Source organism: Mycteria americana, chromosome 15 (genome assembly GCF_035582795.1).
Source record: "Mycteria americana isolate JAX WOST 10 ecotype Jacksonville Zoo and Gardens chromosome 15, USCA_MyAme_1.0, whole genome shotgun sequence".
Lineage (NCBI taxonomy): Eukaryota > Metazoa > Chordata > Aves > Ciconiiformes > Ciconiidae > Mycteria > Mycteria americana.
Window position 1 is genome coordinate 13,150,357 of NC_134379.1, and position 27,084 is coordinate 13,177,440.

The following is a 27,084-nucleotide window of genomic DNA, read 5'->3' on the forward strand; positions in this document are numbered from 1 at the left end:
TGATCTGAAAGGGGGAAATCCTGACTGGGGTAAAGACTTCCTGCATCCCTAAATAACAGCCTAGATTCTTTTCTTACATTTCTGGCAGCACAAGCCAGCAGACTGATCAGCAATCAAAACAGAACGGACAAATGGCACAAGCATCGAGTCAAAAGGAGCTCTCAGTATTCACTCAGGCTGAATATTCCTACCTGTTCTCAGGCTACAGGCTGCAAGGGACAGAGAAAGGTATAAAACCTGGACTGCAGACTAGGGAATGAAGAAATCAAGAGGACAACATCTAGAGGAGCCCAGGATCAGTACCTGCTCTGGAGGGTTGGTGGAAACAGGGGAACTCCATCTGTAGAATATAGGCGTGAGAATGGAGTCTGTCAGCACCCACTCATGGTTAACTCAAATTGTCTGCTGAGGGGACCAGCCATATCATGGTGTATTCCTAATAGATGAAGAACAATGGGAGTTACTCTGCAGAGATGCCACTGTTTCCAAAATTCAACTGCTTTCTGACCAGGATGAGCAAGAAGTCTCCTGCATAATATACTGCAAAGGTTGTGATTAATCCCTGGTTCTTGCAGGAAAGACCAGTACGTACACAGCTCATGAAGCACTATGGTACGGACAAAAGACTTTTTCAGGGACCACGTGCCCAGAAGCTTTAAACAGGGAAATTTTTTTAATAAGCATCAATGTCAGTGAAAGTGGTGCACAATGTTAGAAATGGGATTGGTCTATCTGTGTGGAGAAGACAGAAGTAACCAAGCATTTATGATTCTGAATGAGAAAAATGATTCAGCCTCTGCACTTTTAGGACAGAACACTGGGCCCTCTTCTTTTTGGGGACAAAGTACTGAAAGCAGAAACCACTTCCATTGAGATACTGTTTCTGTAGCTCTTGGCAGAAGTATGGAATCTATTTCTCCCTTTATCAATGTCCTACCAGCTCCCATCCTCAAGGAGAAAAGGGGCAGGACGGTGAAATACAACCATTCACAGAGTTAATTTGGTGTTCGTTTCGAAGTCTCATCGCTCTAGAGTATAAAAGGGTAAAGCTAAAGATGCTCTATGTGCACTGTGAGGCTACTCTCAATCCCATGTTAGATGTACTACTAGGAAAAAGAGACAGATGGTAGGAGTTAAAGCAGAACATAAAGAAATGAAACTTCCTATGCACCACATGCTAACATTACGAGTTATAGCTGAACAAGTCCTTGTATCCAAACAACAGGGGGTGTAGATACCCAAGGACTTCAGAGTGGTCTCAGGGCTTCTCAGGGTATGCAAGGACAGTGTGCAAAAAGCAGCCAAGGAGGAGACTCTTCCACAACCATCTATGGTCATGGGAGTCCTTGAGATTGGAAAGATCAATGGCAATGGCCACAGAGCAAAATACAGTAATAGGAACATGGATTTCCTCAGAGGGAAGTTCTAGTTACTGGCTATCCCCTGAAATAACAGCTCTCAGGTTGTCACTTGTCTTTTTGTGGAAGCTTATCTGTAAATGGTGACAGCTGTCAGATAGGTACTTAGCAAACAGGCTCTTTGCAGTTCTAGAGCTTTAAAGAAAAGTCTTTCAGCTGGGGAAGCTTACTGCTTATCTGTAGAAATGGCTTTAGGTGGCCCTGTCAGTCAGGAGAAAGTCATGCAGACAGCACAGAAGAATACTAAGTTAGAAGTGGTTACATTTTCTCTGAAAAGCTGCCATTGTCCCCCCTGCTCACTTTAAGGGCATGAAGGCCTACATCTGGCTCAGATCTTCCATTTGCATTGCTTTACCTCGACATCCTGACACTGCCAACCTGCTTGGCGGAACAATGCACACAGGCGTGATACTCTCAGTAAGTGCTGTGATTGTTAGCAGTCTTTCCTAGCAGGTACTAAAAAGGACAGAAATCAAAGACATTGTGGCATAAGAGCCAGGCCAAAAAAAAAACCACTCCACCCAGCTCAGTATCTTACTTCTGAGTTGCAAATGGGCAGAGCAGGCACGCAGTGACATTTCTTTGACCTGCTCCTACAGATTTTAGCATCTGCTGGTTTGAGGACTTCCTTGTGTGCCAGGACAAGAACCTTTGTGCTTAATACTCCTCAATTAACTCCTCTTTCAGCGATTTGTCCAACTGGTGCTTTGAACAGGTACAAATCTGAAGATCCACAGCAGCTGGTAGCAGTGAGTTGCATACATCAGGTGTATGATCCGAAGTAGTACTTTCCTCTCTATTTCAAAACGGCTATTTGCTAGTTTAATTTCCTGATCCCTTTTTTCTGTATCAAAAGAAAATCCTCTTTCTTTAGGAGACTTCCCCATTCTCCTCTAGCATTACTCTCCATCTCCCTGCTGAACATACAAATTAGAGTATTTCTGTTATTCGTTTCATATTTCTTAGCCTATTATTCACTCATGAGAAGAGCTTCCCTCTTATCCTAAGGCAGGCCTGCAACAACAGATCTTGTGAAGCAAGATTGTTCCCCAAGGGGGAAAAAAAAAAAAATAAAAATTTTTTTTGCCCTTAGTCTGTATTCGATTTATCATCCTTTTTATTTCCTTCATTTAGACTCAACCACGGTTTTTAAGTAGGCCTTCTTACTTTTAGTAGCTTCCTTATCCTGATGTGAACCATACTGAGAATGTTTTGTTATTGTTGCTGCTGTTTTGTTTCCACGTTTCCTCAAACCTTTTTTTCAAAGGCAAGAGGCAGCACTTGCTTTGACCATCTAGTTATGGAAACTTTAAGACAATCTCTCTGAAAGCATTTTAGGCTTTTGGCTGCCACTTTAAGCTTTTTTTTTTCCCCCCCCTAAACAAGCTTCTTAATTCTTTTTGTTGCTCTTTTTTAAAAAAAAGGGGAATACCGCATATTATGGTCACTTCATACAAAGTAGCTCTTAGTAAGAGAATATAATTCAGTCCTGAAAGTGTACAGGACCTGGTTCAAAGAGCTGCTTATCCTGGGATGTATGACTAGTTACTCTATAAAGCACTCCTACCTTTGTAACCACTCTGATCTCTCTCAGCATGTCACTGAAAGTTGCCAACCTGCTTGGGCAATTCAACACTGTAATATCGAATACCATGCTTTTTCAAGTTCAGCCTGGAATGACAAGTTGCAGGGATTCAGTGTTACTTAACTCATCCAGTTTGGCTCTATGGTGTCTTCAGTTTATAGCAATATGCACTATTAATTTAAGAGCTACTGTTTTCCTTATATAATTTGTCCTTCTACTGGGACACATCTTGACATCTCTGCGAAATGAAGATCAAGTATTAGAAGAGGCAGCTAGAAAGAACAGAGAGGACTTCCCTGTGGATCGTACTATCCTCTATGACCTCCTGTTTAGCACCCATTCCCTAGGAAAACCCAGTTGCTTGAATTTTGGCCATGTGACAAGATGTGCAAAGGACTAGACTGAGAAAGGGGTAGAGATTTGTCATGGCAATATTGGACAGAGTGAAGGCATGCAGAGGAAACTCTGCTATCTCCTATGACCTGCTAGCAATGAAAGAGAAGGGGTAGAGCAATACAAAGAGTCAGCACTCAATGCTGATGGTATAGATGAATCAAGACATTCACAAATTTCAGTCTGACAGTTCCTGGTGGAGGAGCAGAAACATCTTTAGTAAAAGTAGTTCTGGCTTGCAGCAGTGGAACTATGCTTTGGGGCTAAGCTCACAACTGGTGATATTTATCAAAGACCACATAACCCCACTTTGTGTGTCAGCAGTGAAAAACTGGGGAAAAGCCACTGCTAATAGGGGAGATGCAGGAGCAAGTACTTCGTGACAGTTACTTCTCAGGGTTATCTAAAAAAATGCAGAGTCCTTCACAGGCAGTTCAGTAGGTAAAGCCAGTATCTTCTGGCATGGGGACACTGCCGATCACTCCTTACCACATAGGGCAACAGTCGACATAAGAGATTTTCTTTAAAGATAAAATACATTAGTAGGGCCAATTACTGGAGCAAGTCACAATGAAACATGCTCAAAGGTAGTGTTTAGATTTGATTCACTTAGACGACACATTGGTGGCTACTGCTTGGCATTGGGAAGCATTAAAGGGATAACAGGCTGTCAACATGGAAGAATAATTTTGCTAAGCTATAATTATCAGTAGCAACAAAAATCAATTCCATGACATGGTGCTATAGGAGAACAAATGGACACCACCACAGTCTGCTGTGAAGCCTAGGAAGAAGACACTGACAAGGAGCTGGGGGATGACTCTGCACGTCTCGCACGGTACAAGAACATGCAGGATATAGGCCTGTCTCCAAAGATCTCAATGAAGACTTTAATTTCGGGTGCTCAAGGACCCCATGTGCCTCAATTCAGGTCTGCCGAGATGAACCATGAAAGAAAACCTAGATACACTTAGCTAGATCACTGCTCCCTTACTCTTTTTTTTTTTTTTTTAAAGTAACACTTACCAATACTGAAAAAAGTGCACAGCAATTCTTTAAATTAACAATTCTTCTGAATATAAAATATTTAAAAAGCAATACATCAATGTAGCATTTTACCAGCTTAATTTGTACTGGCTTTAAGTCTGATTGATTAGGTTGATTATAATGGTTCCACTGGCTCTTGGACTGGCTGCCCTATTAGCCATTCACTGCTAGTAATAATACTAGTAACAGAGGCTGGAGAGCTGCTAAACTAATCCAACTGTTAAGTACTGAAAGAGTAATAGGTATATAGTAGGGTCTATCAAAAGAAATCTGTCTAGTTTCCTTGACTTCTATGCTCTGAGTACTTCGCAGCTATGAAAACACGTGTTACCATAAGTTCTGTCCCTGCTTGGGTGCAGTGGTCTCTGTGGGAAGGTCTGCAGCATGCACAGACCGGGGAAGCTTGCTCACTCTGCCATCAGTAGCTGCGCTCTTCCGCTTGTCTGTAAAAGAAAAGCACAAGCTCAAGTGTATTCTCATTCATCTTCCTTCTCAGTGAGAATTTTTATTTTGAAAAAACCTAACCTATCTCCAGTTAAGTATTTATATTCAGCATCTAGGCCAGCAATACATTTGTCAGGGAAAACTAATCCAGCATTAGTTTGCTAGAGCTCACAGTATATGCATTTATAGAAATACAAAAAGAGATAATGGATTTTTAAAGAAATTACTGAATCATAAAGCACATACATAAAATTAAGAAAAGCATTCCTATGGTTTCAAATATATAAGACTAGTTTCACCTTTTAGCTATATACTGACAAAGTACTTCTAGAACTGAATGAGTTATAAATAGGATGTATTTGTATTTCTGAGCATCTTAGACAACAGTCTGACATGAATTTAAACCTTTGCTTATTTAAGCCTTTGTTTGTTAAGTTTCAAAAGGAACATGCTGAAATCTTGCACGCTAGCTGAGTAAATACACAGGCAGCAGTTGAGAAATTAATACACCTGGAAGCAAGCTGGTGTACAGGAACATGGCTGGTCAATATTTGAAAAAGTTCACATAAGAAAATATACCCATCGAGGGCCACTGAATGATACCACCTCCAGCTCAGCAAGTCACCAAGATGCACATGGCTGGGAAGTTACATGCTGGATGAAGTATCTCACTGCAGGTTTGCCCTGCTCCATTCTTCTACAGACATCTAACTCTGCCCATTGTCTAAGATAAAACACCACCAGGTGAGGGCTCTGATTTAACTCAATATAGCTTCTCGCATGCAGTATTGCTGTAGATGGACCCAATGTCAGCCTGTGATACTTCAAAAGCAATGATCAGGCCTGAAACCGCCACTGGAGTCAGATTATAGCATGCTCCTCTGTACCAAGAACGATTTCCACACAGAAGTGTTAAGTTTCCCTCCCCACAGACTGATTTTTGTGCATGTCGAAGTTCTGCCTGCAAGGCTCCACCACCCAGGCTCCAAGTCAGCCAGGCAAAATTACAGAGGAAGCAATAGAACTTCAGCTAGTCGTTGCACCTCACCTGCACGTTCAGAACAAAGTGAAGAGCGGGCTGAGAGGACGCATACAAGAGGGCTGTTTACCCAAATGGCCTCAAATCAGCAAAGCTGTAGGTATCTAGGACACTGGCCTGCTTGACACTATTTCACAGGTTAACCTGGGAGTCTTGTCCCCCATGGAACGTTAACATTGTGATGGGTACCCTCACTCTCTGCAGCACGCAACTGACTACTTGTCCAAGAAGTCTGGCACAATGCAACTCAGCAGGTTCAGAGTAAACCAGAGGGATTAGTCCACAATTGACATCAGCCTCACTGCTTTTAAGAGAGCGGTGATTGTATTCCATGGTCCTTATGTGGTACATTGCAGGCAGTCTCAAGACCTGCAGCAGCAGGAGGGAGATCATCATGAGCATCAGGCTCTCCTGTGTGCAGGCTTCTAGAGTTTAAAGAAGGCTTAAATCAGAGTATCCCCATGAAAACATTCAAACTAGACAGTTCTCTCTCTCATTCCACAAATCCATTCTAACAGTCAGACAGCAACAAAGGAAATACCCACAAAGAAGCAGGCTGATCATACCTCCTGGGCTGTAGTCCTTCTTAAAATCTTCTTTTTTCTGATGGGGAAGGATGAACCTGTAGTCTATACTGTCATGTACCCAGCCTTTCTCAATGAACAAGCCAGGAACCTCATCTGAAAACAGCCAATACCTGTAGGAAACATACATGTTAACAGGTACCTGTCTCCTCTTCTGGCTAGTTACACACATCTGCCTTTATTTGCATAGAGGGGAGAAGCATCTGTGTGCTTGACTCAATAAAAACTGAATGCATGTATATCTTTATATTGGCACAGCTGAGAAACATGAAAAGCTTTTATTAGAATCCATTCTAAGAGCATTCCTGTGCAACAAACATGAAAAAAAGAGAAGATGGTAATTAGGTTCTTGAGCACTGATGCAAGCACTTGAAGCTCCGCTGGTTAGTGGATCCCGACCTCTACAGGAAGGCCTCAAAAAGCTGGCCATGTAAACCAGTGAAGGCCATTACATTCTCTACACACAAAAACTTCACTTCTGCTCTCCTCCACAGTTCGATGCAGGGGAAGTCCTCTCAATCACTTCTTGGGGGCTGCTATCTGATAAAGCTCCTCTCAGAAGGGAGAGCTGGCAGCTCAGGAACATTTCCTTTCCTACCTGTTATGATTACGATCGGTGCCAATTGGGGTTCTGCGCATCACCAGCTTTGCTTTGGCAATTCCATCCTGGAAAGTTTTCTCAGCTGCAGCTTTATGCTTCCGGATTCTTTCTTCCTCTGCTTCTTTCTCCATCCTCACTGTTGGAATTAGCACAGAGAAGTATTAGCTTTCTTTTATTGTATCCAGACATCAATATTCTCTTTTATTTTACATGGGGGTAAAAAAAAATTTACTGGTGACTTGTTAATATTCTTTTAGCACAGGCATCCACCCTTCATCTTACTTTCCACCCACCATTCTAGAAAAAACTCAAGAATTCTTAAGAAGTTAAGGCACAAGGATGAATTGGGCTGAGGAAAGAGGAAAGTCTGGATAAAAATTGTCTGGAGAAATTAGTCGTCATTATTATTTCTCATTCTAGATCAACAAAGGGGCATCCATTGCTGTGCAATCCCATATAACAACAGGGTCAAAGATCTTTAACTACAGCACAATATACGACAAGGACATCTGCTCTGGCCAGCTCAAGTGTTGGGAACGGTCCAGCTGTGAGACCACAGAGGTCAGCGTGGCTAATGGATGCCTGCATTTCCACAACTGCAGCTATGGGGAACGCTCCCCCCCACAACCTTACCTACCAAAAAACCAGATCTGGCACAACAAAGGCCTCTTCCAGGAACAACTGTCTCACAACAGCAACCAAGTCACATCTCCTGGTACCTCATGCTTTCCCATATATGCTATGATGTGGAAGAGCATCAAAACAGAAACCTCAGGTTTCCCACTCATGACAGAAGTATTGGAATTTCATTAGCTCTCAATATCCATGGCTGTTGACAAAAAAAGAGGGGAAAGAAAAATACGAAGTGGCCTAAATCCTGGCATCACAGGCTCCTTGGCAAGTCTTACAGAACAAAGCACGTCATTTCACATCTCTAGGTAAGGAGTAAGAAGCAATGCAGCTTCTGCCAAGAGACAAATCATTAAGGTCAACAGGATTTGTGCTTCTCATGATGGTTCAAAAGTCTCTTTACACTTTTGCCCATCTCTGAAGAAGAGGTGTACTTTCACCAAGAACTGCCTGAACGAAAAGGAACAAAACATCAAATTGAGTCACATTGGCTGTTCAGGGCCTGATCTCAGTGTAACAAAAACATCACCCCTTCACGACTTGCACAAAAGGCTATGGGCAACATTCTTCTGTGTCCTGAGAAAACAAAAAATAAAAAGGGTGAAGAAATGAAGACTCATCTTTGCATCACAAAGGAAGGTTTGAAGCAGATGGAATGAGACCATATGGAAGGTGTGAGGGGGAGCGGGGCAGGTAAAAGCGAGCATACGGAGGTTGGATTCTGGCTGCTGTCCCAGGGAGAAAGCTAACTTCTTGCTAGGACTTTTCCCAGGGCTACTACCTCTTTCTCTTGCAGCTATTTTCTGTATCAAGATAGGTTTGATAACAGTTTATTAGTAAATACCTGGTAAGTCTCTGAAGTCCTGCCAATGTAATCAATCCTGACTGATTAGAGGACACATGCTGAAAAACATACCCTTGCATTTGTTACACCAACTCGATACATCAGCTTTTATATAATAAAATACCAACAATATACCAACTTACAGTAATTGCAGCATGACAAAATTGTCCTGTTAATCGATACCTGCCAGACACAAGCAGCTGCACAACCCGTAGGTCTGTAAATATCAACTCCTCCTTAAACCTTATGATCTCTCCCTATGTCAAAGTACTGAAATCAGAACAAGTAGCAACAGCCACTCTCACAGTACCAAATGCCTTGTGTCACCTAAATCCAAGCCTCGCAAACCGCATCAGGAGACACATACTGCAGGAAGTACTATTCTCACCTTCCACTAGAAGGAGACAGAGGTGATATGCTTCCCCCAGAATTTCTCTCCTTGACACCTTCTCAGACTTGCTGCCGTCACCTGATGCTAGCACCAGGTACACTTCCCTCCTCCTCAGTACCCTCCCCTCAAGAGCCAAGACTCCAACCAAAACAAGCCATACTGGCAGCAAACTCTTCAATGCTTACAACATGGGATATTGCGGACACTCATGAGACAGGTATTTTTTCTGTCCAACTGTAAAGACCAGTTGCAGCAGGTACCATCAAGTGTCAGAATAAGGAAGAGGCAAGGAAAGAACAGAAACTTACATTTACTCATATGCCAAAACTGTTCAAACAAAATGAGAATAAAGACACCAAACTAAAGGGTTCCTCCCTGCATCTCATTTTCAATTGTGATGGCAAGCTAGTCTCAGTTGGTACTTTCCTCTCTAGCAGGTTTTGTTAGCTGTATAAGCTTCCAGCTCTCCATTCTCCTCCAACAGACTGTATGGGAGCTATTGCTTCATGGAGTGATAAGGCAAAGAACGATTACTAAGTGCTGCAGTAACATGGAAATGGAAGCGACTTGACTTTTACTATGAAGAAAATACAGATAGTAATCACATTATCTCAACAGGAAGTTCTGTGTTGACTTCCTTTGAAGTCAAGAAAGAACAAAAAAATACATTTATGCTTTCTTACACTGAGTTCTTTTTTGAGCTGAGACTAGCTTGATAGCACTGGCCACAATCTTGATAGGTTTAACTTGAAAGAGGTTAGTGCTTCCAGTGCTACAGATGTTACCAGAGTGGTGAAAAAGAAACCTCTGACTGTGAGATATATATCTATATATATGTAAATGAGCAGTTGCTGACAAAACACCTATTGTGCAGTGGTTCATATATATATATATATATATGAACATTGAACCACTGCACAATAGGTGTTTTGTCAGCAACTACCCTTTTACTTCCCTCAGAGATACTAACATCATTAAAAGCAAATGCAACTGAAGTGGTGTGAAAGCCAGTACACTGAAAAAGCCCACAGAAAGCCTGTGTGATGGTAGGAGCACACTGATGCACCTCTCATTGTGGTTATCCAGAACTATTTTTCACATACTGAAACCACACCAGCCGCCAAGCCTGAAGTCCTGAACAGATTAGCTCTGAGCTGCTAACACTGCAGCCCTAACTACTGCACCATCAACATTAACCAAGATCTTTGGTACTTCGAGGGTACCTTTATGCCTGGTAGCAACTGCTTAACAGGTAAAAGAAGCCCTGGATGCCTGAAATGTTGGGGTTTGTTACGTGGAAAGGAAGCAATATGAATTCAAACCTTAAATGAAAGGCTTAATCCTTCCTTTCCTTCCAGAGACACCTAGTTTTACTTGTGGAGTCCAAAAGAATGAATGAAACTTCCTCAGCAGGCAAGCCAAATGATTCTTATCTCCATCAATGTAATATTGCTTTTCTTCATATATAACTAGTACAAACTACCCAGTGAGAACAACAAGAAGTATCCTAAGGAGTAGTGTCCAAACTGTATTTAATTTTGCAGTAAAATCTTATCATGAACTTGAACTTGCTGTCAAACAACTGGAACACTACAATTAGGGCCAAGAGGCCATTCAGCTACAGCATGTTAGATATTTGGTATTTTGTTTTTCTGGAGAAGTAGGACAGCACTTCAGATCTTCAGCAGTTTATTGATTCTTCTGAGACTCAGTTCTTAACAGAAGATCTGAAAGGTCTATTTACTTTCAATGAGAGGCATGGTTGTATCCAGTCCACTTCCTTACGAGCCTCAGGGTATTCCATGTTATTTACCTATTCTTGGTTTCCTAGAACAGATACTCCCAGATTCCAGCTAAGGCACATAAGCCAGGCTCCATGCGGGATGCTTGTCCCTCAGCTGTTTCAGAAGGGAAATAACAACCTAGATGAGCTATGCTGTCCACTTCCATCTGCCCAGTACCCACATTTACAAGCAAAAAAAATCCTCCCTGAAGTATAATTCTAAAGTATTTTGCTCTTCATATTCCATACCCCTTAGCAAAAAGCACTATTTACACAGAGGCATACAAAGTTTGGTATTGCAACTCATGATTCAGAGAGGTTTGAGTGGACAGTTTATATTTATACAACTCCATAACTAATTATTTAAAGTGAGAAATTTTAAACTGAAACTTATTGCCTAAGTCCTTATCTGGGAGAAGGGCTGCTAGCATCAACCTGACAACGTGCATGGCAGCAAGGCCAGCAGCAGCTGTAGGAACTAGCTTTTAGGCAGGAAATATCTCCTCTGTACATAAGAACCAGAAGATGTTTGGACACAGACAAATATTTTTTTTTGTTTTCTGTCCCCAAAACAAATTTTCTGTTCTCCAGCCTTCCTGGGCCTGACAGAATTAGAAAGGTACTGAACAAAAGATGCCCACAGATAAAAATCTAGAAGCAGTTATTGCTTTTTCTTAACATTCCAGATTTGGAGCTGCCATAGGAACCATAGCAGCTGAATTACACTTCTCCAGTGAGTAAATCCCTTAAAACCAGGTAATGGTTTTGAAAATAGGCTGTCAATTTTGCCACTAACCTATTCCCCTCTACTCCACAACACACAAACACTCTACTGTCCTGGTATTTATCTTACCTCTCATTTGTATTTCTTGTTGCTCCCTCTCTTTCTTGGCTTGGATGGCAAGAAGGCGCCTGCTCTTCACAGCACTGATCATATCATCAGCTTCTATTTCTACCCGGTGCTCTATTTTCATCATCTCGTTTTTTTTCTTTTCATTTCTTCCCATCATATTCTCATCTTTCCCGTTCTCCTTGTTCTTGGCCACCATTTCTTTTCGCTTCTGTTTTTCTGCTCTCTTCTTGTCATTTTCTTCCTTCAAGATAGCTAAGCGCTCCTTCCACAGCTCAGCTGATGTCTGCTGCTTGGCCTCCACATGGTCCTGCACTGAGTACGTCATTAGAATCCGATGGCACAGCGCTCCAAGTATCCGCAATTTCTCTTCAGGAGTCAACTCAAAGAACTCCGATGTCTCCAGTTTCTCTAAAAACTCATCCTGTACTTCATTATCCTCAAAAGCTGCCGAATCCTTGGTTTCATCTACATTATCTGACACCTCACTTTCCTCTTGCACATCTGACTTGCGTAGGCATAGGCGAACCAACTCAGAAGCGGAATGTAAAGTAAGTGGTATTTCAGAAAGCTTCATTCCCAGTTCAGCATAATCTTCAGCAATTTCATCCTGCAGCAGGGTCTGCAAGAGAATGACCAGTACTCGGTTCAAATAAAGGAAGCCTCCCTTTTCTGCGCAAAGTGCTTCCATCAGGGAAACTGCCGTAATGGGATATTGAGCATCTGGCATTAATAACCCTGAGTAGCAGCTCAGGAACTCTACCACCATAGCAACATCCCCAAAGAGCGTATTAGGAAGTCCTTCTGGAGTATCAACCAATTTAAAAGTAGGCAAGGTCTTCCCTTTAAGATCTTGGTCCTCATATCTTTTCTGTTTTTCCAGTTTTTCCTTCATCTCCTTCTCCTTCCGCTCCTTCGCTCTCTCCTTAAGCTTCTCTTTCAGCTTCTCCCTTTTCTTCTTCATGTACTCCTTTCGCTGCTCCTCTGTCATGGTGGCCCATTTCTTCCTGTGCTCTAGAAGCTCATAGCGTTTCTGTACTAACCCTCGCAAATCCTCGGGGAGACGGGCACGATCCTCATTTGAAAGTAACCTAGCTGTTTTGGAGATGATGCAGGAAAGAGCGCTTTTTTTGTCTTCCCGGTCTTTGTTTTCTTTGTAATAGGCAATGAGATGGAGTGCTGCAGGAGGCAGATGTTTCTGGGGTTTGCTGGAAGACCTAGGGGTGCCTCCAGAATTCCTGGGAGACCTGGACACCTTAGTGGTACCTTTGGCCATGTCCAGCAGTGTCATTTGTTTCATTTTCATCTTAGGGGTCTTCAAGCCTTTCCTAGGAGACTTTGATTTCCCTGATGACTTCTGTCCATTCAGAACCCTTTTGCCTCTCTGCTTTTTGTCCAAGGATTTGTTGCTGCCCTTCCCCAGTCGGCTCCTCTTTGAAATGTGAAAGTTAGAACCAAGTTTAGCAGGTGACACAATTTTCATCACCTCTTCCAGCTCCTCTTTCGGGCATTTTGAATTCTTAGAGTTTTTCACCTTCAGTGGAGAGCCAATAATAGATTTCTCCAAATGCACGTGGCACCACAGAGTAGGGCTCAGAGGCTGGCCCAGGGATGATCCATCAGCTTTGGATTTCTTACAAGGCTTTCTGTCAGGTGATCGAGAGCCCTTCCTCTTGGTTGAGGGGTTGAGAGTCATATACTAAAATTAAAGAAAGAATGATTTTGTATTAATATTTAAAGGTAAATAAAGGTTATCCAGATCCTTTTCTGTCAATTATTTTTGCCTACGTTTATTTTTAATGTATTTTTCCAATGAACAAGGAGTACTCAATACATTAAGGGTAACAGGCTTCTGCAATAGCTTTCAATATCCTGCATTGTAGTCGCTACGTTGGTTATGAGGTCATTAGCTCATTCCAGAAAGTTCACATTTAACTTTATGAAATGAAAAACTACAAAGAATTTTAAATGTTTCCTACTACATTACATAAACCCACTTTGTTTCTACTTAAAAGGTTGTGGGGAGGGGGTTTGCCTGGAAAACACTGACATTAATTTCAAAAACTATTCCTCTGCTCAGAGATTTCTTAGTGAGTCATGTAGGATTCAGTCCTGGACTCCACCCAACTCACCACCCAGAGGAAAACTGAAGGAGCACAGAAGTGATGGGTGACAGGGAGTTCAGACTGATTTCTGAACTGCTTGAAAGCATCTGGAAGGAAACTGAGACAGGATTCAATTCTGGAGTAATGTGATTGAATATCTGACTGGTTTTAAGCTGCTGAAATAACCTACCTGACAGTGTACTTTTAGCACAGAACAGTTTAACCCAGAGCCGAAGAGAGACTGATTTCAGGACTCTCTCAGTATCTCAAATTAAGTTTCAGGATACACCCAGAATACTAACATATTTCAAGAAGTGAAAAATAAAATACAGGGATATAACCTTTAGGTTATGGATAAAATTACCGGAAAACAGGGGCTGAAAATTTGAGATTCCTTAGCAATAAAAAATTCCAGTGGTAAGCACAACAAAAGGTACAAGCATCTAAGAAGTATTTATTTAACAGACATACACAAATGTGATCAAGTTAAGACTGCCATAGGAATATTCAGATCTTCTGGCTCACGGATGTTCACTCTTAAAGGCTTTAGTTTGAGTCCTCATTAGCCCATTAGAGAAATTTTTACTGAAGATTGCACAATCGCCAAATATCCGGTGTCTGCATAAGTTCATTCTACAAAAATTCTGTGTTGAAATATTTGCTGGAGAGAACGACCTAAGCCGAAAGCATCCAGCATTGATACGAATCATAATAATTACAAGTTCACAAATATTAGATCTACAACTTATACTGTATATCCAACTGTCACTTATATGAAGTTATTTTGTCAGAACACTAATTCTGGCTTAATAAATTCTCCAGCCACTTCTCAAAATTTAAAAACTCAACATAAGTTCAATCTCTATGCCAAGAGGGAAACACACTATGGAAAGCACCACCCCTAAACATAGAGCTGAGGACTTCTGCAAGTCAAACTGAAGATGTTACAGTTGTGTATTTTTTCTTATACTAAGGGCATGCCTCCATTCATCAGTGTGCTGAATAAGAGAATTTGTACACCACCAGCAAATACTTTGATTTCTATTAAGGCAGTGACCCCAAATACTACAGCAAGGGTAAACACAGCTCAAATATGAAGGATTTATTTTTCCCTTTAAGCAAATTTACAAGCATCCAGAAAAGTCCATAGAAGCTTGCTAGAAAAGGGTGTTCTCCTCCCAATGAGGAAAAAGGGATATAGCAAATATTTCTCTTCTAGATTTAGAACAACACTTGACAAAGACCAAGTCCATGAAAAAGCGAGTTTACTAAATGAACAAAATAGTGCTTTCTATACCCAAAGATGGATTTTAAAACAGCAGATTTCATGATACGGCATTTACTCTGTTAACAGGATATGTGGCTGGTCATTGCAAAGGGCTAGAAAAAAACCATCCCTGCTACTTAGAGTATTCAGTACAAAATTTGTGGTATCTGCCATCACTCGATCCAGCACCATACAAGAACCAAGCATCATGAAGTCAAACACATCCAGCTCTTGCATTGTAACCATGAAAAGGGCCCAATAACTGACACTACCAGGTAAGGACTATAGCTCTTCCATTTGTTTTACACCAGGAAATCATGTCTTTACTTGTAAACAAGTAATGCAAACTACTGGAAAAATCAAGAAAAGGCAGTTACACCTCAAATTTTCGAAGTAGACCACTGTTTCAGACATTCAAGCTGTGACACCTCAAAGGGTCAATCTTCAAAAGAGTGGGCCTTCCTGCTCTGCATCTCTCTAAGCTGACATAAGCTTGGGAGCACCAAAACCCAAGTGGCACAGTGAAGTCTCTGCCAAGACTGTTTAAGGGTGGGGAATGGGTGAGAAAGCAAAGGAGGTACTTTTAGGAATTCTTACCTTATGTGGGTCAAGCAAGAAGTCACTAAATTTACTAGGGAGAGAGTATTTCTTCACTAACTCATCCTCCACTACCCATGGGGCATTCTCACACGTGCCGGCCCGTAGCGCGTTATGACGGATGAAGTACCTCAGGATCTCCTTGTTGGGAGGACGTTCTGTACGGACTAAGCTATCTGCTGGTACGTTGCTGATGATCTTGGAGATAACAGACAGACTGTTAATATTTAACTTCTAACCACATTATAAATACATATCATATGGCTAAAAGGAGCAAGGACCATTGTACTGCTTCATGCCCACAAACTCTTTGCTCTTTCAAAACTCTCTTGTAAAGACTCAAAACAAACCAAATGGAACTTGCAGAACTGAGATGCACCATAGAGATTGCTTGGAGATTCAGTTAGCCAGAAAAAGTAAAAAACATTAGTTTGTGTTGTAGATTTCTTGCCAAAGCCCACTGCTTTCTCTCTGACCTTCCTCTAGCTTGTGCTTGCTACTAACTTAAAAGCTTTTACATATTAATGTTCATTTTGGTTTGACTTTTTTCCCCCCAAGACCAGAGGAGTAACTCTGCAAGTGGTACTCATTAAACTGAGGTCAGCACTGCCTCTCTTGTCAAATTAGCAAAACGATGACAAAAAGCACAAAGTAGTGCTGCAGCTACACAGAGCTTCCCAAAACACATCTACCTATGACTCTCAAGAGAAGTTCAGTTAGAACAAGAGCAGCAACTGCCGCTCATGATTTAACTAGTCTACCTCTGATCAGGTTTCATTAACTGCCTGACCTGAGATTAGCAAGTTAACAGCAACCACTCTAAAGCTACTGTAGCACTGTGACTCAGTGTGTGGTACAAGGGAATTGTCAGGGGTCTCCATGCACAAAACCCAATAGAAACAGCCAGGCTAGTCAGCCTCACAGGCAACTACAGCCATCCTGCTTCCAATACCATGACTCCGGCAGGAAGTACTACATTATGCTGTATAGACACACTGATAGTGATTATTTTATTAAACTTGCATATTCATGTTATATTATAAAGGATTCAAGCAGACGACTCACTTTATCTTCATTTTTCAGCTTGACATCATATTTGTGTGGCAGGAATTTAGGTGGAACCCACTTCCTTTCTTCCTTCTTCAAAGAAGTGGGAAGCTTCCGAGGAGACCTACGCGCTCGATCATCTGATAAAGCAAGGTAAGACATTAAATGTCTTAGTATTAGAGTCAAAAAAAAAAAAAAAAAAGGTTCAAGAATCCAGACCATTGCTGGATTGGGCACCCCACCCCTTGCAGTGTTTGGTTAAACTAGAACATCAGGAAAAAATCCCAAATTGGGTTTTAGAAATATCCTGAAGATGCAGGCTGGGAATGGAGTCCCTAAACAGCTCTGACGTAGGAGGTAACACCTATCTTCAAGGAGCAGAGAGGACCGCTTGCGGTATTTAAATCCATCTCTCTACAGATGGTAAGCTGCAATTACCTATGCAAAGGGAGAAAATGTCTATAAAATTCATGAGGGGGAGACAGGTTTCATAACCTAACCACTAACCTGCTTAGGGAGCTCCTGCTGAGAGCCCTGGCTGTCTCTGCCATGCCATATTTGAAATAATTCTACTGCAGGAATTACTGACTCTAAATTAAAGTAAGTTGTAAAATTATTTAACTTCAGTGGCCATTAAGCATTTTACAGTTATGAGCCCTATGTGTATGGGTTAGTTTAGCTGGAGATTTTAAGCATACTTATACAACCAGTCTTTTTATCTCAAGAGAGAAGTAACTGAAAGAGTACAAAGGCATCACATCTTCTTGCCAGCTGGTGTCGAGTCTATTGTTTCTATATTCAGGTTGCAAGCGTTAATCATTTAAGACAAAAATCCAAGCTTACTGAATAAAGTGATCCCCAAATGTTTTTATGTTTATGGCTATGACTCAAAGAAAACACTAAGACAAGCATGATAGATGAGAATAATTATCTACTAAGTATACGCAGAATACAAGTAGATGCTAGATATATTTTAAATATATATATATTTAAAAGTCAGGCTTTTAAATATATATATATATATATTTAAAAGTCAGGCTTTTAAATATATATTGTCACATTGTCACATTGTAAGCCCTATACCGTTTAAGTTTCAGCAACATTATAGCTTACATGGTATAAAATAGGCGATAGGAGCCAAGAGGGAAATGCCAGTGAGACCCCTCAAAGCACACAAGGGGTGTTCTTCTATGAAGGAAACACGGACGACAGCCCAGCTGAAGTGCCTCTACACCAATGCACGCAGCATGGGCAACAAGCAGGAGGAGTTGGAAGCCATTGTACACCAGGAAAACTATGATATGGTGGCCATCACGGAAACGTGGTGGGGTGACTCGCACAACTGGAGTGCAGCGATGGATGGCTATAAACTCTTCAGGAGGGATAGGCAAGTCAGGAGAGGTGGTGGGGTAGCCCTATATGTCAGGGAGTGTCTGGATAGTTTAGAGCTCGATGATGGTGACGATAGGGTGGAATGTCTATGGGTAAGAATCAGGGGGAAGACCAACAAGGCAGATATTGTGGTGGGAGTCTGTTACAGACCCCCCAACCAGGATGAGGAGACAGATGAACTATTCTATAAGCAGCTGGGAGAAGCCTCACAGTCGCTAGCCCTTGTTCTTGTGGGGGACTTCAACCTGCTGGATGTCTGCTGGAAATACAATACAGCAGAGAGGAAACAGTCTAGGAGGTTCCTGGAGCGTGTGGCAGATAACTTCCTGACACAGCTGGTGAGCGAGCCAACGAGGGAAGGTGCCCCGCTGGACCTGTTGCTCATGAACAGAGAAGGACTTGTGAGCCATGTGATGGTTGGAGGCCGTCTTGGGCAGAGTGATCACAAAATGATAGAGTTTTTGATACGTGGAGAAGTGGCAAAGGGGGTCAGCAAAACTGCCACTTTAGACTTCCGGAGGGCAGACTTCGGCCTGTTTAGGAGACTGGTCGAGAGAGTCCCCTGGGAGGCAGCCCTAAAGGGCAAAGGGGTCCAGGAAGGCTGGACATTCTTTAAGGAGGAAGTCCTAAAGGCACAAGAGCGGGCTGTCCCCAGGTGCCGAAAGACGAGCTGGCGGGGAAGAAGACCGGCCTGGCTGACTAGAGAGCTCTGGCTCGAACTCAGGAGAAAGAGGAGAGTCTACGACCTCTGGAAGAAGGGGCGGGCAACTCAGGAGAACTACAAAGGTGTAGCAAGGCTGTGCAGGGAGAAAATCAGAAGGGCCAAAACTGAGCTAGAGCTCAATCTGGCTGCTGCCGTAAAAGACAACAAAAAACACTTCTTCAAATACATTAGCAGCAAAAGGAGAGCTAAGGAGAATCTCCAGCCCCTAGTAGATGGGGGAGGGAACACAGTGACCAAGGATGAGGAAAAGGCTGAGGTACTTAATGCCTTCTTTGCCTCAGTCTTTAATAGCAGGGCCAATTGTTGTCTGGGTACCCAGCCCCTGGAATTGGAAGATAGGGACAGGGACCAGAATGGAGCCCCCATAATCCAGGGGGAAATGGTGAGTGACCTGCTGCACCACTTAGACACTCACAAGTCTATGGGGCCTGATGAGATCCACCCGAGAGTACTGAAGGAACCGGCAGAAGAGCTCACCAAGCCCCTTTCCATCATTTACCAGCAGTCCTGGCTAACTGGGGAGGTCCCTGCTGACTGGAGATTAGCTAATGTGACGCCCATCTTCAAGAAGGGCCGGAAGGAGGACCCGGGGAACTACAGGCCTGTCAGCCTGACCTCGGTGCCGGGGAAGCTGATGGAGCAGATCATACTGAGTGCTATCACACAGCATGTAGAGAATAACCAAGGGATCAAGCCCAGCCAGCATGGGTTCAGGAAAGGCAGGTCCTGCTTGACCAACCTGATCTTCTTCTACGACAAGGTGATCCACCTAATGGATGAGGGAAAAGCTGTGGATGTTGTCTATCTAGACTTCAGTAAAGCCTTTGACATAGTTTCCCACAGCATTCTCCTGGAGACACTGGCTGCTCATGGCTTGGACGGGTGTACTCTTCGCTGGGTAAAGAACTGGCTGGATGGCCGGGCCCAAAGAGCGGTGGTGAACGGAGTTTACTCCAGTTGGCAGCCGGTCACAAGCGGTGTTCCCCAGGGCTCGGTGTTGGGGCCAGTTCTGTTTAGTATCTTTATCAATGATCTGGATGAAGGGATCGAGTGCACCCTCAGTCAGTTTGCAGATGACACCAAGTTGTGTGGGAGTGTTGATCTGCTTGAGGGGAGGAAGGCTCTGCAGAGGGACCTGGACACGCTGGATCGATGGGCCAAGGTCAATTGTATGAGGTTCAACAAGGCCAAGTGCAAGGTCCTGCCCTTGGGCCACAGCAACCCCATGCAACGCTACAGGCTTGGGGAAGAGTGGCTGGAAAGCTGCCAGGCAGAAAAGGACCTGGGGGTGTTGGTTGACAGCCGGCTGAATATGAGCCAGCAGTGTGCCCAGGTGGCCAAGAAAGCCAATGGCATCCTGGCTTGTATCAAAAATAGCGTGGCCAGCAGGACTAGCGCAGTGATCGTGCCCCTGTACTCAGCACTGGTGAGGCCGCACCTCGAATGCTGTGTTCAGTTTTGGGCCCCCCACTACAACAGAGACATTGAGGGGCTGGAGCGTGTCCAGAGAAGGGCAACGAAGCTGGGGAAGGGTCTGGAGCACAAGGCTGATGGGGAGCGGCTGAGGGAACTGGGGTTGTTCAGCCTGGAGAAAAGGAGGCTGAGGGGAGACCTCATCGCTCTCTACAACTGCCTGAAAGGAGGCTGTAGAGAGGTGGGGTCGGTCTCTTCTCCCAGGTAACAAGTGATAGGACAACAGGAAATGGCCTCAAGTTGTACCAGGGGAGGTTTAGACTGGATATTAGGAAATTTTACTTCACTGAAAGGGTTACCAAGCATTGGAACAGGCTGCCCAGGGAAGTGGTTGAGTCGCCATCCCTGGAGGTATTTAAAAGACGTTTGGATGAGGTGCTTAGGGACATGGTATAGTGGTGGACTTGGTAGTGTTAGGTTTATGGTTGGACTCGATGATCTTAAAGGTCTTTTCCAACCTATACGGTACTGTGATTCTGTAAAACCAAGTTCTGCCGCTCCCCCCCCCCCCCCCCCCCAAAATCAGTCACCTTGGTTAGGGGACAGGTCACAGATGCTACAGGCTCACTACACCATATACATAAATGTGCAGCTACTTCCCACATTAGTGCTACATTTCAGATAATGTAATGTAGAATCCTCTGCTCCAAGCATCACTCATTACAGAATTTTTTCTTTAAAATAAAAACCCCTAAATTTCATAACAGTGATAGCATGTGTGAAAGGAGACTAAGCCTCTCATTGCAAGTCAGGTTGAGACGTAACTTTTGCCTGCTTTGGTTCCACATTTGTATTAAAAAAATCTCGATAAGCTCACAAATACTGAACTATGTTTTTCTGCTGAGCAGCACAATGGAAGTCGCATACAAGACACTTCAAGCTCTGTAAAAGATCTGCCTTCAGAGATCTGCCTCAATGTCTTTTAAGTGGCTGAACGTTACCTTTGCTGGATGTGTGTACCACGCATAGCAAGTTTATATTTAAGAAATAACAATGTGTTGCTTAGTCCTGGCTCTGACTTTGAAGGACTCGGTTACACTGCTGCCTCTACAGCAGGCCTGTAAGCAGCCTCTCCTTTTGTGATTTACTTTCTAGATTCTAGAAATAGGGGTGACCACATTGAATTCCATCAAACAGCACCTGGATACTTGGGGGTGGGGAAGAAGAAATCACTATACATTCCTTCCTGAAGTTATTTTACAAAAAGCATACTTCATTTGTTGTTGCATTGTACTGTAATAAAACTTACATTCACTACCCTACTGCAACCTCATAAAGCATCCATATGCTGGTGTCTCCTTCTCTTCACCACTTATTTTGGATTTTCCAAAGCAGTATTAGTTCCAAGTACAGCTTAAGCGGCAGAACCTGCCTTCAGTAGTTCACCATCCATTTTCAGGAAAAACTAGCCCTTCCTCTCACATCTGCAGATTTTTTAGAGTTCACGCCCTAAGCAACTAAAAATACAAAGCCACTTCAGACTGCACATATGATGCAATAAAGCTGGTATAAAGCCTATTTTTAGCTTCTGAAGCACAGTAGACTCCTAACCAGAGAGACTGAAGCTCTCTTTCTCTGCTCCTTTTTTCCTCCAACAAAATCAGCAAGTTTGACATAAGTATTAGTAAAAATGCTAAGGTTAACTCTGCCCCCTCGTGCATGCACAAAAAGATACAGCTCTTACATCACACACTGTTATGCAGAGCCTGTTACTGCTTCTAAACGCTCACTCTTGCGTAGTGACCTCAACCCATATTACCAGTGGTCAAGTACACAAATTATTAGAAAGAAAAAGTCAAAGTAAGTGTGGCTAGGTACCTCCAGATACTGTACACAGCCTCCTGCAGGTGCATTTCAGGGCCTGAACCCCCTAAATGAAAGCAAGTCTTTACTACTTCTGTAGTATACTGCATAAATGTAACAAATGCTACACAGTTATTTTAATGGACTCTGGAATATAGATTCAGTAATGAGTTTACTATGAACCTGTGTTCTATTATAACCCCAAATATAAAAGCATTAGCAATAAAATATCCTTTTAATAAATGCATATGTCCAAGGAGAAGAGTTAAAAGAAGGAGTGCTTACTGCTTTTAATGATTATGTTATGACTCTGCTAGCATCTTTGATTTGAAAATGTCAAGGTTCATCTTTTACAGAAAGGGTAGGATAGCCCCAGTTTATAGAGGCAACTAAACACAGGCCAGATAATCACCTGAGTCAGAGACTGAAAAAGGCACAGAAATCCCCATTCCTGCAGTATTCTGCCAATCTCAGAGTGCTATACTGGCAAGGTCAGCACGAGCACAGCTGAACATAGCTGGTTAGAATAATGCACACCAATGAACAAAATACTATGGTAGACTTTACTAAACACCCAAGCCCAAAAATGCTGCTGTAAATTTGGTCAATGAGCATTTTTAAAGTAAAAGGTACTTCCTATGCCTTTTACGAGGTAGTTTGAGAGAACTACCACTCAATTAAATAAAAAAAGAAAAAGAAAAAAAAGCATGCAATAGTTCCTCTCCAAGCACCACTACTGTTTCAATCGATGAGTATAAGGCCAGATCGTTTCTACAACACATTTTTTTCCTTCCTTCCAGAGCACTGCAATGAAATCAAAACAGCTCATAACTTTTTCCAGTACCAATCAGAAACAGTTGACAATTATTAAGCTTGGGACTAGAGCTTGGTAGAACTGGTTTTCCACTCCTGACTTTGCTATTAGCTTGCTGGGCTGTTTTCTGAGTTTCCTCTTCTCCATATTACAGGAGGTTATATACACCTTCCCCAGATGTTGGAGTGGCTATTTACAAATGTAAACAGTTTATTACATTTATGTGCCTTTAAAATTAAGCTACACAGATTAGAGCTATGCTGTGAGGTTGGTTTGGTTTTTTGTTTGTTTATTTTAAAACACTTTTTGAAATCTCTTTTAAAGAATCTTATAATTCCATTTTTAAGAAGTTACACAGGACATGAAACCAATTTGGTTTTTGTTTTTTTCCTCTTTCAACAGTACCTTCTCAAAGTCAAGAAAAGCCTTGGTCATCCACTGTTTAGTTCTGCAGCAAGGAGGAACAGATATGAAAGAGGGGAACAATGTTTCAAAGCATGCTTTATTTTGAAAGCTTAGGGGAAAAAATGCATTTCTCTGCATGAATTTTGTCTCAGCATTTGAAAATTGGAAAGGGCATAAACAAAAATAAAAAAAACCACCTTATTTTTTATGTCAACTGTGGACATGAAAGAGAATTAGAGCTTGTCTCCAACTGCAGAACAAGAGGCTTTAGAACTAGAGATGTTTGTTCTGAGGATGAACATCACAGCAGAACTTGATGATTCTACATGTACCTTTGCTGTTCCCCCCCGTCTTTTTTTTTTTTTTAATACACTTGCTATACTTTCAAAGCTTACATGCATAGCTTCTGGTATTACACCTTAGAATGACAGCACATTTTCTGCTTTAAAACAGGCAAGAACAGTTGAAAGCCAACAGCATTGATGCCACCAAAGCTGCACCACTAACAATGACAATTTCAGGATTTTCATTATGTAACACTGTTTAAACATCACGTACAACATTCACAGCCCAGCCCAAGACGTACATAAATTCAAATACTCACTTCCAGGTGCTACCTACTGGCATGCTGTCTTACTACTTACTCATACTTTCCCTCCTGTTGTCATCCTCCTTCAGGATAGCTTCCTTCTGGTTGTCCTGGGCTGCCTGGCTGGAGTTCTCCTTGTCACTGGATGGGGAATCACAGGCTCCATCAGATTTCTTTTCCGAGGCCTCTTCATCAACTTTCTCCAGGGGATGTATTTTCACAACTTTCACAGGCAACATTTTCTTCTTACCAACCTGCATGGAAATATTGATGAAAACTGAACCTGAGCAAGACACATGAACTAATGAGCTTTACCACTACAAGGAAGGAAAAAGAGCAGCTAAGACCTACAAACCGTAATCTGGCAAAACATTTAATTGACATCCTCCTTGAGAGAAGCTCATGATCCCTCATGAAACAATTACAGGATTTCTTTCTGCTACTGCTACCTGGAAGTTCTGTACAAATTGCTAAGAAAGAGAGAACTACCAACCCACAAGTTTTTCCAGTGTTTAATAATGCTGCTTTCTCAGCCTAAGGAAAGAGTGTGTGTGCAAGGTGCAAGTATGCTCTCTCAGCAGCCCCACTTGAGAGAATATGTCCTAAACAGATTGCTAACAGAGAACATTTTATAACTTCTCCTTATTTTTAACAAGTTTGAGTTTTCCACATCATTCCCAGTTTTGGAGGGAATTTTCTAATCATTAGAGCATTGTTAGAGATTTGTAAGCAGTTGACTTCAAGCTACATCAGTTTAAGACTACTACTCCTTCTGGGAACATGTTAGGTGAAAAGATTACGGCAGATTACAATTTTTAACTTCTTTTAATTAAAATATGTATTTTTGTATATATTTAAAGATATACACAGACCATCACATATTTAAGCAGTATAACAAATATATCTCTATTTCCCCTCTATTTCCACACATAGATCAGTCATTTTTCTCTCGCCAATATGGGTCATCCACGTGCTTCTGCTTATGGAACCGTTTTGCATTCAAAAGCAGGTGCTGTCACTGGGATTCTACAGAAAAGAAATTCTCACCATCTTTCTGATAATGTAAGTGGCTAACATACTCTTCCCATCTCCTGCCTTTAGCCATCCAAAATTAGCTCTGTGCAAAAGCATGGGATAAAATGGAAAACAGATCCTTACTTCAAAGTCACACTCTTCTCCCACTGCAAATTTGGTCATGATCTCCAGCCAAGCTGCATCCACCAACTTTTCCAAAGATACAGTGTTGTGGTGGACTATTTCCAGTACCAGTTTCTCATACCAGATGGGGAACTCCTCCTTCAAGCTGAGCAAGCACATAAGAAGTTTTCATTATTCAGGGAATAAAAGCCAAAATGCAAAGTAGCCTCCCATTTCGCAATTCTGGGAACGTTAACAGCCAGGACAATGTTTTAGGCAGATGCCACATTAGCATGCAAACATCCAAGGGCTTTTTGCTGCCCTCCCCCCAGCATTCCCGCCCCCCCCAAGTGTTCATTGGCATGATAATACAAATTGTACTTGTCCTTCCCAGAAGGAAGACCATAAAGCATTCTGGAAGAGCAGCATGGATGGTGAACCCTTTCTTGCTGGTTATTACTACCTCTCTTAGCTGTTAAATATATACCAAGACCATGTCATTAATCTGGGGCTTGTTACTTTAAAATTTTTGCTTCCAACAATAACATGATGCTGATGAACACCGAGCATTTATTTCTTCCCAAACAGACTGCTAACACAGTAAAGAAGATAGAGACAGGCTTACACAATCAAATTATCTTTCCAGAGAAAAATATTTTGTGTGTTTCACATGTCATGATCTTCAAACTTTTCCATTCAAAGAAGAGAAAGGACTGTTACAAATTTACTTGACTGATTTCCTTTCTAAAAGATCAGGTCAGTTAGCTGATAGAAGTACTAAGAAATATATTGCATAAAGCTTTCTGGCTAAAAAGTACAGTCCATTTCAAGTTACTGTAAGGAGGAACAAAATACCCCATTTTTCCAAAACCCTTTTAGCTTCCCAGACTCAGGGATCCATTGCTGATAATCCTCAGCTATATTTGCTGTTCTACAACTGCCATGAACAAATTTATCCCTTTAGCAAACTGCCTAAATTAACTTTTTTTTATTCAGACTAGTGTCAGGTACTAAAGCAGCCAGCAAACTGCCTGGGAAGCTTTTAATCCCGTTTCAAAGAGACAAGTCCAAAATCTCATTTCACAGAGTCTTTTTTTCCCCACATTTAGAGAGACTATAGCTAAATTTGTTATTGAGAAATCTTCCATTTATATTTCATTTACATTTCTTAATGTTTTCAGAAGTGGCCAACCAATCCAACATTGTTAACCAAAGGTAAGCGACACTAAACTAGTGGTTTTTGACTCGGGATTATAAATTTATGGAGCTGGCTCTGCACCCTCCTCTCAAAGAACACTAGGGAGGAAAGACTGAAGACAGTAGTACTTCGACCCTCACAGAAATTAGGACTATTAGCAAATAGGTTTCTTATTTGTTGCCTTTAAGGATGTGATTAACCTCAAATGATGGGGAATTTCTCCTTAGGCTAAGGCTATTAACTCTTTTGACAATGAATCAGAAATGTGGATTCTTCAGGAAAGAGAGGGAGCAGAAAATTTCACCTCTTAGGTAGTACTGCTGACAATCTCCCCAGTTTAAATCCAGGAAAAGAAAAGTCACAGGAGTCCAAGTCATCAGTTCATGGAACAGAGAAACATGCCATTTGTTTGGCATAATTCCCACAATTTGGTAATCACAAAGTAAGTTATATGTTGGTTGAACCAAGGACTTGCACCTTTACAGAAAATCCACTTCTATGGGAAGGGTCACACTGGATCTCAACCAAGGATTTGAGGCCTGGGCTGTGTGCTAGAGGGGGAGGTCAGGGACACAGCAACCCTGAGGAACAACAGTGGTCTGAACAGAGTAATGACTCTTGCTGTTTTCCCTTTGTTCTTTATTGTTTCAAGTAGAGCAGATCCCCAAAATCTCACTCCAAAACAATTTTTTTTATTTAGGACAACAACTGATTCCAATGCAGATCTGGAAAAAATAATTACAACTGTGGACCTGGCTGACATGAAACACTTCAATGGCCTCTTTTTACTGCATTTTTACTTTAGCTCCTTCAAGATCCCCCCCCCCCAAAAAAAATTTCCCATTACTCAAGGGGCTTTAAAATATGCCAAATACTTGAACCAAAATAGTTCAGCATATGGTAATACCAAGATACAGCACTAAA

General features: G+C 42.0%; 1 protein-coding gene across 4 annotated transcripts in view; it reads right to left on the bottom strand.

Moving 5' to 3' along the window:
• Nucleotides 1-27,084, bottom strand: part of BAZ1B (bromodomain adjacent to zinc finger domain 1B) — a 54,322-nt gene that overhangs the window by 20,167 nt on the left and 7,071 nt on the right. For 2 of the 4 annotated variants that reach the window (XM_075518348.1, XM_075518347.1), the window contains exons 3-11: nucleotides 24,984-25,128; nucleotides 23,881-24,079; nucleotides 16,644-16,765; nucleotides 15,579-15,776; nucleotides 11,613-13,308; nucleotides 7,109-7,247; nucleotides 6,493-6,623; nucleotides 6,229-6,351; nucleotides 4,775-4,886 (exon numbers count right to left, since the gene is read on the bottom strand). In XM_075518348.1, coding sequence (XP_075374463.1) covers nucleotides 4,775-4,886; nucleotides 6,229-6,351; nucleotides 6,493-6,623; nucleotides 7,109-7,247; nucleotides 11,613-13,308; nucleotides 15,579-15,776; nucleotides 16,644-16,765; nucleotides 23,881-24,079; nucleotides 24,984-25,128 — 2,865 coding nt within the window. The remainder of the gene's footprint in view (nucleotides 1-4,774; nucleotides 4,887-6,228; nucleotides 6,352-6,492; nucleotides 6,624-7,108; nucleotides 7,248-11,612; nucleotides 13,309-15,578; nucleotides 15,777-16,643; nucleotides 16,766-23,880; nucleotides 24,080-24,983; nucleotides 25,129-27,084) is intronic. The other 2 variants (XM_075518350.1, XM_075518349.1) reach the window with 1 other exon arrangement.